Source organism: Oryzias latipes, chromosome 13, assembly GCF_053564925.1.
Source record: "Oryzias latipes strain Hd-rR chromosome 13, Olatipes_Hd-rR_3.1".
Classification (NCBI taxonomy): domain Eukaryota; kingdom Metazoa; phylum Chordata; class Actinopteri; order Beloniformes; family Adrianichthyidae; genus Oryzias; species Oryzias latipes.
This window is the reverse complement of record NC_136249.1, coordinates 19,219,834-19,234,329: the sequence shown is the minus strand read 5'-3', so window position 1 is coordinate 19,234,329 and position 14,496 is coordinate 19,219,834. Positions and strand designations below refer to the sequence as shown.

General features: G+C 41.9%; 1 protein-coding gene across 3 annotated transcripts in view; it reads left to right on the top strand.

Moving 5' to 3' along the window:
• The window catches only part of LOC101174445 (cGMP-inhibited 3',5'-cyclic phosphodiesterase 3A), an 87,492-nt gene that overhangs the window by 45,128 nt on the left and 27,868 nt on the right, over positions 1-14,496 (top strand). The window contains exon 1 of one of the 3 annotated variants that reach the window (XM_078930028.1): positions 7,869-8,032. The exons of the other annotated variants lie outside the window; for them this stretch is intronic. Within the exon in view, the coding sequence (XP_078786154.1) occupies positions 7,964-8,032 (69 nt within the window). The 5' untranslated portion in view covers positions 7,869-7,963. Of the gene's footprint in view, positions 1-7,868; positions 8,033-14,496 lie in introns of those variants that run through there. 3 annotated transcript variants of the gene reach the window in all.

The window sequence follows — 14,496 nt, the reverse complement described above, 5'->3', positions numbered from 1 at the left end:
GTCACCTTTTAACATAAAAAGGGTACAGCCGTTGCAGATGTGTCATTGCACTCATCCCGCAATAAAGTCACGTTTGTCACTTTTTGCAATCAGGTGAAACAAAGTCCAGCAGTATAGAAAAATAAGCTACACGGTGAAAGAAATTTAGAAAGAAACAGAAAAGGAAGCAGCCGATTACTTTATGAAAGTATAGTTTTTTTCTGTAAATGTTGCATAAAAACATTTAAAACATTTCAGTCTTTGGTTTTTGACGACAAAAAAGAGAGATTTGGTGGCAATCTGAAGCCACAGCAACTTTTCAAAGGCTCTGAAGCTATTTCAGTCCAATGTCAGCACAGTAAGTATAGATCGGTTTACTTATTTCTTTGTATTTTGCTGATGTTTAATTTGAACAAATTATTTGGCATTTGATAAGACAGATTTTTTGCAAGACGGATCTGTTTTATCAGAAAAAGAGGAAATGGTTTACCCTAGATAGTAAATCCTCTACAAATCAAAGGCCTGCCTGTGTTCAGTCATGGCTCCACCTCTGCTTGTGTTGGCTTTCCTTCGATTTTCTCCCACAGGCTTGAAAACCAGTATGTTGACGCAGGTTGATGTATGACTTTAAATTGTCTGCAGCAATGAGCATAAGAATGGATGATTTATTTGCAGTGCAGACCTGTCCAAGGTGTACCTTGTCCCTCTCATAACTGCAGGTGGGGAAGGCTCCAGCTCCCCAGTGAAGCTGGACTGGATGGCAGAAAAAAAGAATGTCTTTTTTAGAAATAAACTGGTTGTTTTAAAAGCATCTTTTTTTTTTTTAACTTGTCCCGTCCAACAGCTAGGCAGGCAGATGAGAGCTGAGGGCCTCTTGTGTTGGACATATTTTACTTTAACAAGAGGGGTTATTAATCTTCAGACAAACCAAAGGTATGACTGAATAAACCCCTTTTGTAATTGAGGCCAAACTTTATTCATTTCAACCATGATTGAAAATCTTTGGTGTTGGACCGGACAGAAAAGAAAAGAAGGGAAGAAGAGAGAGGGATGTTAGAGAGGGGGGGAGGGGGTGATAGTGAGAGGGGGGGGGGGGGGGGGGGGGGTAAGACCATGAAGCAGCATAGAGCAGACAGGTTTACTGGTTGTTTATCATTACGGTACGGTTCAAATGTAGTACATAAAGGGCGGGGCCTGAGACCCCAACCCGTTAGCACCCCCGACCCGTACCAAAAATGGGCCCCCCCTCCCCCCCAGAACGCCCCCCCACAGGACAGGGCCGACAAGCCCCCCACCCCACCCCACCCCAGACCCCGCAGCCGAAGCGGATGACACCCAGAGCGACCGGGGGCCCCGAGAGGGTTGTCCCGTCCCGTCCCAGAGCCAGGGAAGGGCCGATCCCAGCCCCAGGTGCAGATGGGCAGCCCATCCAGCGCCGCTGCCCCCCCGAGCAGGGCCCCCCGCCAACCCCCCCCAGCACAGGCAAAGGGACCACCCCCCCAAGCCAAGCCAGACCACCACCCCACCCCCCCCATCAGGCACCCCCACACCCAAGCCCAGAGGACCACGCAGCGCCCCAGCCCGCCCCACCCAGGCACCGGACCCGACCAACGGAGCCCCCACCGCCCCCGCCAGGCACCGGAGGCCCCGACCCCCACCCCAAACCACGGCAGAAGGGCAAGGAGCAGCGACGACCAAGCCCCCCACCCCCTAAGTCATGGAGTCAACCACAGGAGACCACAGAGACTGAATTCTTTCAAAGTTACTTGAGCTTTGGGCTGACACTTTTTCCAAGCTGATATGATCAAACAGCAGATTTCTGTGTTGACTTATGTTTATATTTTTCTTGTTTTTCCAATTCATTAAAATAGTTTTTTTGGCAATACAAAGAGTTATGAAAATGATAGATGCTAATCCTTCTTCTATATCGTAGTAAATTCTGTGAAGAGTTTTGAGATGGATTAGCTGCAGATTTGGACTTTTTGTCAGTTTAAAGGTGTTTAGACAGAGTTCTGACCAGAAGCTTTCATCTGTGCTGATGCTCAAATCTGCATCCCATTTTTTTGTTGGAAGGGCAATATTGTTATCTAAATTACATAAAAGTTTGTATATTTTGGAGAGAGTTCTATTCATTGAAAAATTAATCAGAGTGGTAACTACATCTGGTAACTTTAAATAGTCGTCTTTATATTTATACTTTTTATTAATACTTGATTTAAGTTGCTGATATTCCAAGAAGTTATTTATTCCATGTTTGTCTTGAAGTTCCTGGGGAGTTATGAATCTTCTATCAATAATTACGTGCTCTAGTTGTTTTATGCCCCCTGCTTGCCAAGCTGGGAAGTGAATCATTTTTTTGTTAATAAGGATGTCTGGGTTGTTCCAGATGGGTGTCATTTTGCACGGTTGAATTGATGATTTTGATATTTTGAGAAATTCCCACCAGGCTGTTAAAGTGGCATTTATATTAATGCTTTTGAAACAATCCTGTTTTTTAACTGTTTGGCTAATAAATGGTAGCTGTGACAGGTTGATCTTTCCACATAACGCCTGTTCCAGGTCTAACCATGAGTTGGTTTCTGGATTATTTTTTTAACCATTTTAAGATATATTGTAATCTATTTGCAAGAAAGAATCTCTGCCCCCCCCGAATGTGTGAAAATCATATCAATCTGCCGTCCCTGACTTCATCTTTGAAACATTTAACACAAGCATGTTTTACTCCTGACCCTATCCATCCTTCCCATGTCCAACTATCTTCAGTTCTGCCTCTTGTCTTTTTTTGGTACAGCTGTCTCTTGACAAACATGGCTGCTCTTACCACAATCTTCTATATCTTTGTACACTTTAGGTAGTCTCCCCTCTACCATGAACTCTTCTGTCACACCATTGCTCTCCTCGTCAGTGTCTTAAAGCTCTCATGTACATGTATGTTCTGCACAATTCTAACAAACTTCTTTGCCACTCAAGACTTCCTCATAAAAACCATGTCCTGTCTCTGTACCATGTTGTAGACTTTCTCTAGATCTACAAAGACACAATGCAGCTTCTTCTAACCTTCTCTGTACATTTCCAGAAGAATTCCCAAAGCAAATATTCCATCTGTGGAACTCTTTGTTGACATGGATCCATTCTGTTGCTCATAAATGCTCACTTTGGACATCAGCCTAGCTTCCACTATTTTTTATTGTGTGACTCATCAGCTCTATTGTTCTGTAGTTGCCACAACCTTCACCTTGTACTGCATTTCCCTGTTTTTTTCCATCCTCTGGGTGTTACTTTTTTGGTGACTTTTCTTCATTACACACTCCTGAACTTTTTCATCCAACCACTAAGTCTTCTTTATCTGCTTTCCATATCCCAGATGACACGCCAAATACCTTCCTGCTAGTCTCCCTAACCCTTTTAGCTGTAGCTATCCAGAACCTCCTGATCTCCCAAAACCTGTTTCAACTTCTTTTTAAAATCCACTTAACTCTTCTCCCTTTCCAGCTTCCCACACTTAGTCCTTTGTCCTGCCCTTGTCCTCTTCATCTTCCTTACAACCAGTTATCCTACACACCACCACCCCATGTTGTCTGGCTTCGCTCTCCCCAGCCACGAGTTTGCAGACTGTGATCTCAGTAACCCCAGGTTACATTGTCTGCACAAGCTGCAATCAACATACTGTATGTGTTTCTCCCTTCCCTCTTATATGCCACTAAACAGGTTCCACAAGTGTAATGGAAAGTTGTTTGCCCGTGCAAATCCCTATGTTGGGCAGCTTGGCTCGAAATGACCACTTTTCGTTTTTTCCTTTTTTACTTGTGATTTTCGGTTTTGTTAAAATTTCAATGTTTGTTTCTGAATCAGTGACATCATCAACCTTCCCACCTTTTAAACTCCTGTTTGTGCCCTCAGATCTGCAGAACATTTGGGCTGACATACAGGCTCCAGAACTGTGAAATGACCTGAGATTCAGAAAAGAGGCTTCAGAGTCCTAATATTTAATACTTTAATGAAAGAAATCTTGATAGTATAGCCTTTTCTTGGTTTTGTGTGCTGCACTGTCCTACATTCCTCTATTATGCACGAGTGATTAAAGACAGAGTCCAATGATGGTGTTTTAAAGATGTTTTTGTAACATTTTCTCATGATGAAGGACATGCATTAAATAATTCAAAATAAAAATAGCGTTTCTGACTATTTCTTTATTAAAATTGTATTGGATCAGGAGAAGGTGAAAACCCAGGGTTTGAAAAAGCTTGGGTTTGCAATGAAGCAACTCAAATGGGCGGGCCAAAGTCCTACTGCTCTGCTCCAATTCCGATGCATCCACTTGCAGACAAACGTCTTGATTTTCCTCGTCTGATCTGGCATCTGGCTCAAAACTGTATGGGTGCAAAGCTCTGATATTGCTCGCCATTCTGTCTTTGCTACGCTAATGTTAGCGTGGGGTTGTGGGGGGCTGTAAGTTAGTGGGAGAGAGTAAGCAAAGGGATGGGATATCAGCGTGGTGTTACTTATGCACCAACAGTCCCGTCCACAACTAAGGGGCTATTTTCTGATTTCTGCTCTGCAGAAAATGCAGTACAAGGTGAAAATACGACGCAGGTTTTTTTATTTTGGCTAAACATTGCATAATCCTAATTCAAAGACCATTGGGAATGATTCTAGAATAGATAAAATAAAGTTAGAGTGGAACTTTAATTATTTATATAAATAATTTTATGGGATTGAGTAGAGATGCTGGTTTTATTTGTTTATTTTGTGTTGGCCTGTAATGATTTGTATCCTGCCCAGGATTTAACACCCTTTAGCCTGATGACAGCTGGCACAGCCTGCACCCTCACAGTGACCTTGATCTAAAACAAGTGTCTGCACAAACTAAGTGAGCAATAAATCATTCATCACAGATTATTCTTGATGTAATGTAAAGGTTTTTTTTTTTTTTTTTTTTACTGTTTGTCCAGTGCAGTGAAATATAAACTTGAGCTACAATATGACAGCAATTTTCAGGTCCCCATCTCTACAACAGCTGTTAACATCATGAAATGTAGGTCAGGAGTGCACTTTACAGTTCTCTTGTCACATTGCATTAGTTCTTCTCTATCTTCAAGCATCAGTAGCATTGAGGGTTACCTTGTTTCAGCACACTAGTTGTTTGCTGCATCTGTAAATCAAACAATATAAAGGGAATAAGGGACATAAGCACTGTTCATTTTGAGTTGCAAAGAAAAAGAACCAGAATAATTCTGAGTCATGAACAGTTGGAAAATGTCTTGTGGGTAGATATAGTGTAGTGAGGATTTACAGGTACCAATAAATACACTATAGTCAGAAGACTGGCAGTACTAACCAGTTTTTTTGCTTCCTCTTCCTCCTTCCTGGTAATAGTTCTCCCGAATGAGCTGCTCTTGGAACTGTGTGATTTCTCCAGGCAGTTTGGTCCTCTTCAGGGTTGTGTGTGTGACAGAAAACCAAACCAGATAAAGGGGTCACATTTATCAGCATTCCTGACCTATTTAAACCAAGTCTAGATTCAAGATTCAAAGGGTTTATTATCATATGCACAGTAAAGAAACGGGTTTCCCTGCACAACGAAATTCTTTCTTTGCTGTCTGCTCCTAATGCCAAAAGTATAGAGGAAACAAAACAATTCACTCACATCATACCCACAAAAACACAAGATGTCGAGTGGCGCCCCCCGAGGCGGACGTGTTTGCTCGCGCTGCTCCAGAATGCCGGCTTTTTGTTATTTTTTGCGTATTTATTGTGTTTTTTAAACCAAGTCTATGGGATCTCTTCAGTGTAAAGCAGCCTTATTGTACTTTTTTAGGTTTTGTGCAGTTCAGCTAATAAAAACTTCATATTTCTGATGTCTGTGGTTACTATGTTTAGCCCAGCTCAAAACAGAAGCATGTAAGGAAAAGGCAAATTTTTTCTTCTGAATTTAAGACATGGATTTTGAAAACAACTGACAAAAAATATTAAATCTTTCATTTTTTTAGATTTGCTTCCATTGCTTTTCTATTAAACTCATTGTGTAAAGGTTTGTTATGTTTTTTGTCCCTAGAAACCACTAGACTATACACTTTTTTAAAAATACCTTTGTGGTACTATATTCTTCAAAGGCACAAAAAACAGCAGGGGAGCAAAGGTGTGATGCTTTGAAGTTAATAATCGCAGAACTTAAAAAATGGAATTGGAAATGACTTAGTATTCCCAAGGTTGTGTGATTACACATTAATTATTTAATTAATTACTATTTTTAACACCCAAGAACCCTGACTTAAATGAACTCCGCTCATGCAATATACACAGCAAGCATCAAAGAATGATCAGATAAAAGTTTTTTTAGTTCAAATCCAGGCCGAGTCATACCAAAGACTCTAAAAATGGGATCCGATGCCTCCCTGCTAGACACTCAGCATTAAGGGGTTGGATTTGGGGGTGAAACCACCAATAGGTGCCTGAGCTGTGTCTGCAGCTCACTGCTCCCCCAGGGGATAGGTCAAATGCATAGAACAAATATCACACACCTAGGTGTGTGACAGATAGTGGGAATTTAACTTTTAACTTTAACTTTGTTTTATTGCTGCACATATGGAAATTGAGAAAACTTGATTGTTCTTTACCTCATTTCTTTTTCTTCTTCAAACCTTTGATAACCATATGTGACGTCTACAAAACTCATACAAAATTGTGTTACAAGATTGAAACTTGATTATATCTGCAAAATAGGGCTGGGTACAAAATGATTAATGATAAAATCGATTAATTGTTCTATAAAAGTAGAGATTGATCTTTTATGTCTTTCCTTTTCGGTGACCTAACGCATAACTGCAGTAAAGCCAAAGTCCACTAGCTTGATGCTAACGTATAATGGAATCTCCCATAGGACGGCTAATGCTAATGCTCGGTCTATCTAAATACAAATTGCTGACTAAATACGAATATCTTCAAAACATATATAGATTATTAATGTATTTCTATACAGCTATGTCTGAACTGTGTAAATTCAAAATTAAAATGAAACGGAATCGAGTGGATCGGAAGAATAGAAAAAAAAAACAAATCTAATCGAATCTATTCTGGAAATTAGTGGTGATACCCAGCTAGCAAAGTGCAACTTTATATTGTTATTTTTTGATTTTTTGGTGTGACATTCTATATCAAGTGACAAACTAACTAAGATATTTAAAATACCTAGAGTTAAATGAAAAACAAGAAAAATGTATCAACATTCAAACTATTCAAACTATTTATTACTATCTACTCTGTGTTTAAAAAGGGAAAAAAAAAAGATTTGGGGGCAGAAAATGTTTTACTTCTTTTTCAAAGGTAAATTAATGATTGTCTACATGCAGACAAGCTGGAAGCTGCTCTTTTATGGATTTTTTAACCTAAAGTTAGTTAGATATCAGTTCTATTGTGTTTTTGGCCCATCTTATTTGAACTCTTCAGTCAACAGAAAGCCTATTTTCTGAACGGGACAAACAGACTTTAAATGAATCAATGTTCATTCCATTTTTTGGATGTGAAATGGACTTTTCCCATAAAGCATCTCATTCACTGCTTGGTTACACCATCAGCTGCTATTACAGAAAACACTTGACGAGCAGAGAGTGTAGGATATTTGTGGCCATCTGAGACCCGAACACCTATTTTATGGTCTACAGATGAGTCATCTTGATCTTTGTGCAGCTGCATCCTGGCAACCAGGTATTTTCAATACAACTGCTATCTGAAATACTGCAGATCTCTCATCCTTAAGCCACGTCCAAGCACATGCAATTGGTAGATGCAGCATCAGGGGCGGGTGTAAGGACAAAGGGAGGTTCAAGAGATAGGAGAGGAAAGGAAAGAAGAGGAGAGGAAGTGTTACACTTCATGTCATTGGCTTTTGGTTGAGACTTTGTTACCTTTTCAAGCAGGTTGAAAGGAAAGAAAGACTTTACACTTCTACAGGAATCCAGTCTGCAAGGGTTGCGCTTGAGAACAAATGATGCAGAGGAGGAATGCCGCTTATGTTACTGGACGACATCAGGACAATGCCCATCTGCTCAAACAGGTTCAGTATGGGCCGTTGCATGTGCATAACCAGGCAAAAATAAGGAGCCATTAAATCAGTAATGATGAGATGGCTTAACTAGGGCAACTTGAAGCAATGTCTAAATTAGGCTTCTAGTTTTTAGGTCAGTTACACATCTATGAGACTTGACGACAGTGTTGAAAGTGTCACTGTAACTATTGTGCTTAGGTGAGCAGGCCATTGTTTGCAGATAAGTACATAGCTGAGAGTGATACCTTGGTTATATTGTTTAAGACGGTGGTTTGCATATTTTCATCTTCGATTTAAAGTTAAATTATAAGTTTTTGCATGGAGCCTAGTGCAATATTACAGCTGCAAATGAAAGTGTTTGTTTAATGTTGTTTAACTCAACCTCTTTGAAGACACGTCTTATCTTAGAAATGCTGCTTCTGTACTTTCTCAGCTGAAATTATTATTTATTTCTTCAGGTTTTTTAGAGTTGCAATGACCCCATTCTACAATTCTGTAAGTAGATACAAGCTGTTAACCTGGTCCCTGAAACGCCACAGTAAAATCACCTTTTAAAGTTTCAATACAACTGATTTAATGACAGAAGTAATTATCTTTGAAAACCTTCTTTTTAAATATTATAAAACTTTCTTAGTCAAAATTATTGCATTAATCATGCTAAACTTCTGCATTGATAATGTATATATTTATTACTTTAGTGTTAGAAAACAGTTTAATGTGATGAAAAGAGCTACAAAAGCAACCATGGTTAACGCTTATACTTATGCAGTGTTCCATGGTTTAAACCATAAAGCTTGTACTAATCTATTGCTTTGGTCCTACCATCTCAGTCTTGATTAAGCTATATTGTATTTTCTCTAACTAAAGATTATTTTCAAGATGCAATTTTAATTCATTAAGTCAACTGATAGATTATTCTCTAATGCATATATATTCTTTTTATGAAACTCAATAGGACATTTATGTATTTTTCATTTTATTCACAAGGAGAACCTTTAGTGATGTATTCAGGTTTTGACTCCAAAAAGTTCTCTTTTATAATGAACTAGTTTTTGAAACAAAATTTGAAAAGAAAAATTAAGATCATGTCCTATTGGATCAAGCTGTAAATCATATTGAATCATAATCATAGAAATTTGGTTGAAATAACTCAGAAAATTGCTTCTACACCCATCTTTAAATCCATAAATAATCCAGTTAAAAATCTATATGATTTGCTGTCCTGTCTTGTCTCTGTTTTATATTTTTACTACAGCCCTCTTCTGAGAGACAGTTGGAAAATGTTATGGCAGATCAGGCATGAAGGCAGATGGTGAGAACAGAGATGAAGAGATAAAAGTAGTGACAGACACATGAGAAGGAGCTGATTCCACAGGCAGACCACGGCCACTGGAGTGAAAAAGAGAACAGCTCACTCCGGCAAACCAGCTGAGCTCCTTTACACTCCAGTGTACAGTACAACTTTATACTCAGAACTGTTTCAGTGGAAAAAATACAAAGAGAATCTTTTCAAAGCTAATCTTAGACAACTTGTGTATTCAGCATATTGTTTTTGTTTTTTTTGCCACTGTCAGTATCAAAACAAAATGTTGTAAAATATAACATTTAAGAAATGTTCTTTAACCCTTGTGCTATCTTAGATGACCCCACCCTCACATTGATGTGTTCTCCCTACCATGACAAAGGTGGATAAAGGTGGAAAGATTTCATGTAATCCATGGAACCAGTGAGGTCATTTAGAAAACCATGCCAGGTCAATCATTGAAGAGAAAAAGTTCAGCGTACTGTCTAGTGGGTCTAGATGACCCAACCCCCAAGTTAAAGTGCCTAGAATAGCACAAGGGTTAACCATAATCCATTGTCATGGATTTCTGTTCCGCGGTAGATCACTATACTGCTACACTGCCCTTTTCAAACAAACACAGAGATTCACATTTGACAGTTAAGCATAACTATTCCAAATGGTTTCACATGCCCAACAGCGTAATTTTCTTCTTTTTTATACCTTTGCACACAAACCATGCTTCTTTAGTTCTCTTCTAACTCTCCTGGACTTTAATAGTGAGCATGTCCACTGAAGACATTGCAGTTTGAAATGTTTCTCTTTTTATTGTATTACTATGTCCAGTGTAGTCTGTCAATGATGGAACGAAATTCTTGGAAAAATTGACTGCTGTTTTAAATGGTTTTCACTCGAGATAGATAAACTCCATGTAGGCCCTTTTTTTGGTCTGATTTGCAATAGCATAGCTTCAATGAATGTTTGTGTCTGGTGTGTGTTTGCCTAGTATTTTAAGGGGCGTTAGATTCCAGAAAACAAGTTTCTGTTCCTGTGCCAAACCAGTGTATTAGGCATTTGGCTTTATTTGAAAACAGAAGTAACTGGAACCAAGTAAATTTACCAAGAAACTACTAGGCAGTATGTCACATAAACATACATATTTACACATGCTGTGGTCATGTGACATATACATTTATGTTGGGCCTAATCAAAGCTATTTATGGCTCTCACTGATATATGACAGCACTGATTCTCTACCTTTTCAGTAAATAGTTGAATAGGTGGAACAAACCAACTCATCATGCTTTGTTGGAATATGCCCAATAAAGCTGTGATGGGGCTATTCATTTAGCCATCGGCTGTCAATTTGTTACGGGGGGAATGGGAGGTACCCAGGCGCAGAGAGGAGAGGAGGCAGGAGGATGCAGGGAATGGAGGTTTAATAACAAAACTGGAAACTACAAAACAAAACCACTGCAACAGGCAGGCAAAACTCGAGACTCGAAAAACTCTGAAAACGGGGGAGCGAGACAATTACAAACTATGGATCAGCACAGGAGGAAGGGAAAGACAGGACTTAAATACATACAAGGCAACAAGACACAGGTGGAAACACTCAGGACTGAATGGGTCAAGGTAAAACTCAAAACAACAACGAAACAGGAAATACTACAAAATAAAACAGGAAATCCAGCAACAAAACACAAATGAACTGAAACCGTTACATAACCCCCCCCTCAAGGAACCGCACCGAGGTTCCTCCAAGAGTCCAGGAGGAGGGGGCCCGAAAGGCCAATCCAAGGGCCAATAGCAGTCCGGTGAGTCGGCTCCGGAGGACGACCGGGAGGCCGCTCTGTCTGGCGAAGCGGGTCCGGAGGACGGCCCGGAGACCGCTCTGTCCGGCGAGGCGGATCCGGAGGGCGGCCGGGAGGCAGCGCCGTCCGGTATCTACAGTCTAACCAGCAAACGGCTGGCGGCTCGGGGTCCGGGGAAGGCGGCTGGGGCTCGGGGTCCGCGGCAGGCGGCTGGGGCTCGGGGTCCGCGGCAGGCGGCTGGGGCTCGGGGTCCGCGGCAGGCGGTCGGGGCTCGGGGTCCGCGGCAGGCGGCTCGGGTTCGGGGTCCGCGGCAGGCGGCTCGGGGTCCGCGGCAGGCGGCTCGGGTTCGGGGTCCGCGGCAGGCGGCTCGGGTTCGGGATCCGCGGCAGGAACGGAAGGGGTGGCGTCCGACAACCTCCTCGGAACCGGAACCGGTCGTGGACGGTCCGACACCCTCCTCGGAGCAGGAACTGGAGGAGTTGTGTCCAGCAACCTCCTCGGAGCCGGAACGGGTCGAGGTGCGTCCAGCGACTTCCTCGGAGCCGTAACGGGTCGTGGTGCGTCCGGGAACCTCCTCGGAGCCGGAACGGGAGGAGTTGGGTCCAGCAACCTCCTTGGAGCCGGAACGGGTCGTGGTGCGTCCGGGACCCTCCTGGGAGCCGGAACGGGTCGTGGTGGGTCCGACTCCCTCCTGGACGCAGGACCGGGTTGGGACGCCTCCAGTTCCACCTCCGGAACCAAAACGGGGCGTCGAGAGGGACGGTGGCGACGACGACGGCCCCTTCGCACAGCCAAACGAGGCCCGTCGAAGAAGGAGGCGGGGAGCTGACCCTCCAAAGTCCACTGGGACTCGACCCCCTCCTCCTCCAGGTAAGGGTCCTCCCACAGCCACAGGTCCTGGCCCAGAGGCTCCAGGAAGGCCCGTGGCCGGAGACTGTCCAGCGCCATCCAGGAGTCAAGGGAGGACTTACGGTGAGGGCGGCGGTGACGGCGACCTCCTCTTGAGGCTAGGCGACTCCCCTCGAAAATGGAACCGGAGACCTGGGACCAGGGGCATCTGGTCCTCTCTGCCTCCTGGCAATATGCCTCCAGGAGCCAGGAACAAAACACAAATGAACTGAAACCGTTACACAATTTAAAAATTATGCCCTATTTTTAACACAATTTTCATGTATAATATGAAGTTAAAAGGATGTCGTTCCGAACATGAACCCCTTACAATTGTCTTGGAGTAAAATCTAACCAAAAGCAGGCTCATTGAAACAACTTTTAATAATAATAATACAATTTTTATTAAAAATAATTTTAATGTGACACACATTACTTCTCACACAGTTTTCCCGATCTATATATCGTAAACAGTTATCAGCTTCCCTTTTTAGATGTCGTTTCCTCAGTCAGCGAAATATGAAGTTTGAATAAGTTAACTATCTCAACAAGGATTACAAAGTGGAGGACTTCCATCATTCCTTTTTTTGTTTCTTTGCACACCCTCATAATTTCTGGCCAATGACTGAAGAAATCTTTAGTCACATGCTTTTGTTTACAATCTTTGGTTTTAAACAAAATAGTCCGGTTGAAGGCAGTCTGAATACAGACCAAGCGCAAGGTTCAGGACAAGATCCGGACCAAATTAAGCGGACGCAGTCCGTAATAATGGACTTTTGCAGTCTGAATACACCTTTAGACATTTAAATGCGGACTGACTTACGATTCTAGTGGTTACCCTGTGAGCTGATTATGTTTAAGTTACTTTTATCTTCAAATCTGTCTCTAACAGGAAGCTAAAGTGTTGCTTCTTGGTCAGTCCATCTATATTATGTTCCTTTGCCCTTTTTTTTGTCTGAGGCTATTTTTAATATTTACGATAACTACGGTCAGTATGAATTCTTATGTGCCCCATTAATTTTCATTTACTTTTAACCCCATGTATGTTATCAAACATGTTAACAGATTTTTGATTAATACATAACAGTTTTATCCTGTGGCATACAACACCTTTAATGAGCACAGTCTAAAAACAGGCTTGTTTTTCTCATTTATTTGCCCATCTTTGAAAAGTTCATGGTTCCAGTGACATAATATCTCGTCAAGATGGCCACAATCAGAAATTACTGTATTTTTCGGAGGAAAAGTCGCACCTTTAAGAGAAAAGTCCAACATTTATGAAAACAGTCGCCAAACGTGATCCATGCTTCAAATTTGCATCTGCTGTGTCATGTTGCCTCTAGCAGCTCTCCTCCCCCACACGCCCCCTCCGCGCTTTCACGCTGCCGTCTTCCTCCTGCCTCCTGGCTCTAACTGTCGGTGTTAAAGGCACCACGACAATCTGAAAACATGATAGTTATTTTACAAAAACCACAGAGAGCCGAAGCACAAGAAGGAAAGAGCCGCATTTTGGACCGTTTACCTCTTTCCGCCAACGTATAGCTTTGGTTAGTGTGCGCGCGCGCGCCGCGTGCGGTCTGCACAACAACCCCGCTCCCCATACACACAAATAGCCAGACAGACCTGTCCTCTTCAGCAAGAATAGCGAAATTAATAAAATCATTAATTAACTGAAAACTGACAGACTCTGTGGGTTAAAATTTGCAGATAACTTGAATATCTTGTGGGACACAAAAAAAGCGACTTCTCCAGTACCGATAACAGAACCGTTGAGGTCAGATATTAACAATACTGCGGTCTTGAAGAATGTTGCCCCGGGGCTCGTTCGATACCGGGGCTCGGTACCCATCCCTAGTTAATACAGTGGCAACCTGGGGGATAGCCCTGCCTATAGCCACTAAGACTCATGGGAAGTGTGAAATCTTGTGTGTTGAATCCTCCACCATCCCTGAGAGAGCTATGAAGAGAAGTGACGTTCATGTTCACTGCCGGAAAGGAGATGGAGCAATCTATTTTTCTGTCGACTCTGAGACTGTTTGATGGAGAGTTAAATATGAGGCAAGGACAGTCAACAAAGCTAGTTAATTAGCAGCTCGGCTCTCATTTCCCCGCTACAAGTGACAAAGCAGTTCAGTCGTTACAATGCATGTGCAGGAAAAAAAGAAAAAATGTACCGAAACGATACAGAAGTAAACCGAAACGAAACTGCTGTACCAAAATTGCTCGGTTCAACTACATTTATAGTTACACCCCTACTATTTGGGGTCAAGATGACCATTGATGTGTTATCCCTACCATGACAAAGGTCGATAAAGGTGGAGAGGATTTTATGTAATCCATGGAAACCAATGAATATCACAAATCATTGAAGAAAAAAGTTTAGCGCACTGTCTTGTGGGGTCTAGATGACCTCACTCCCAATTTCAAAGTGCCAAATACTTTTTTTTTCTGCGGGATGGGAGAAGATACAAAATCAATGCATCTCTATT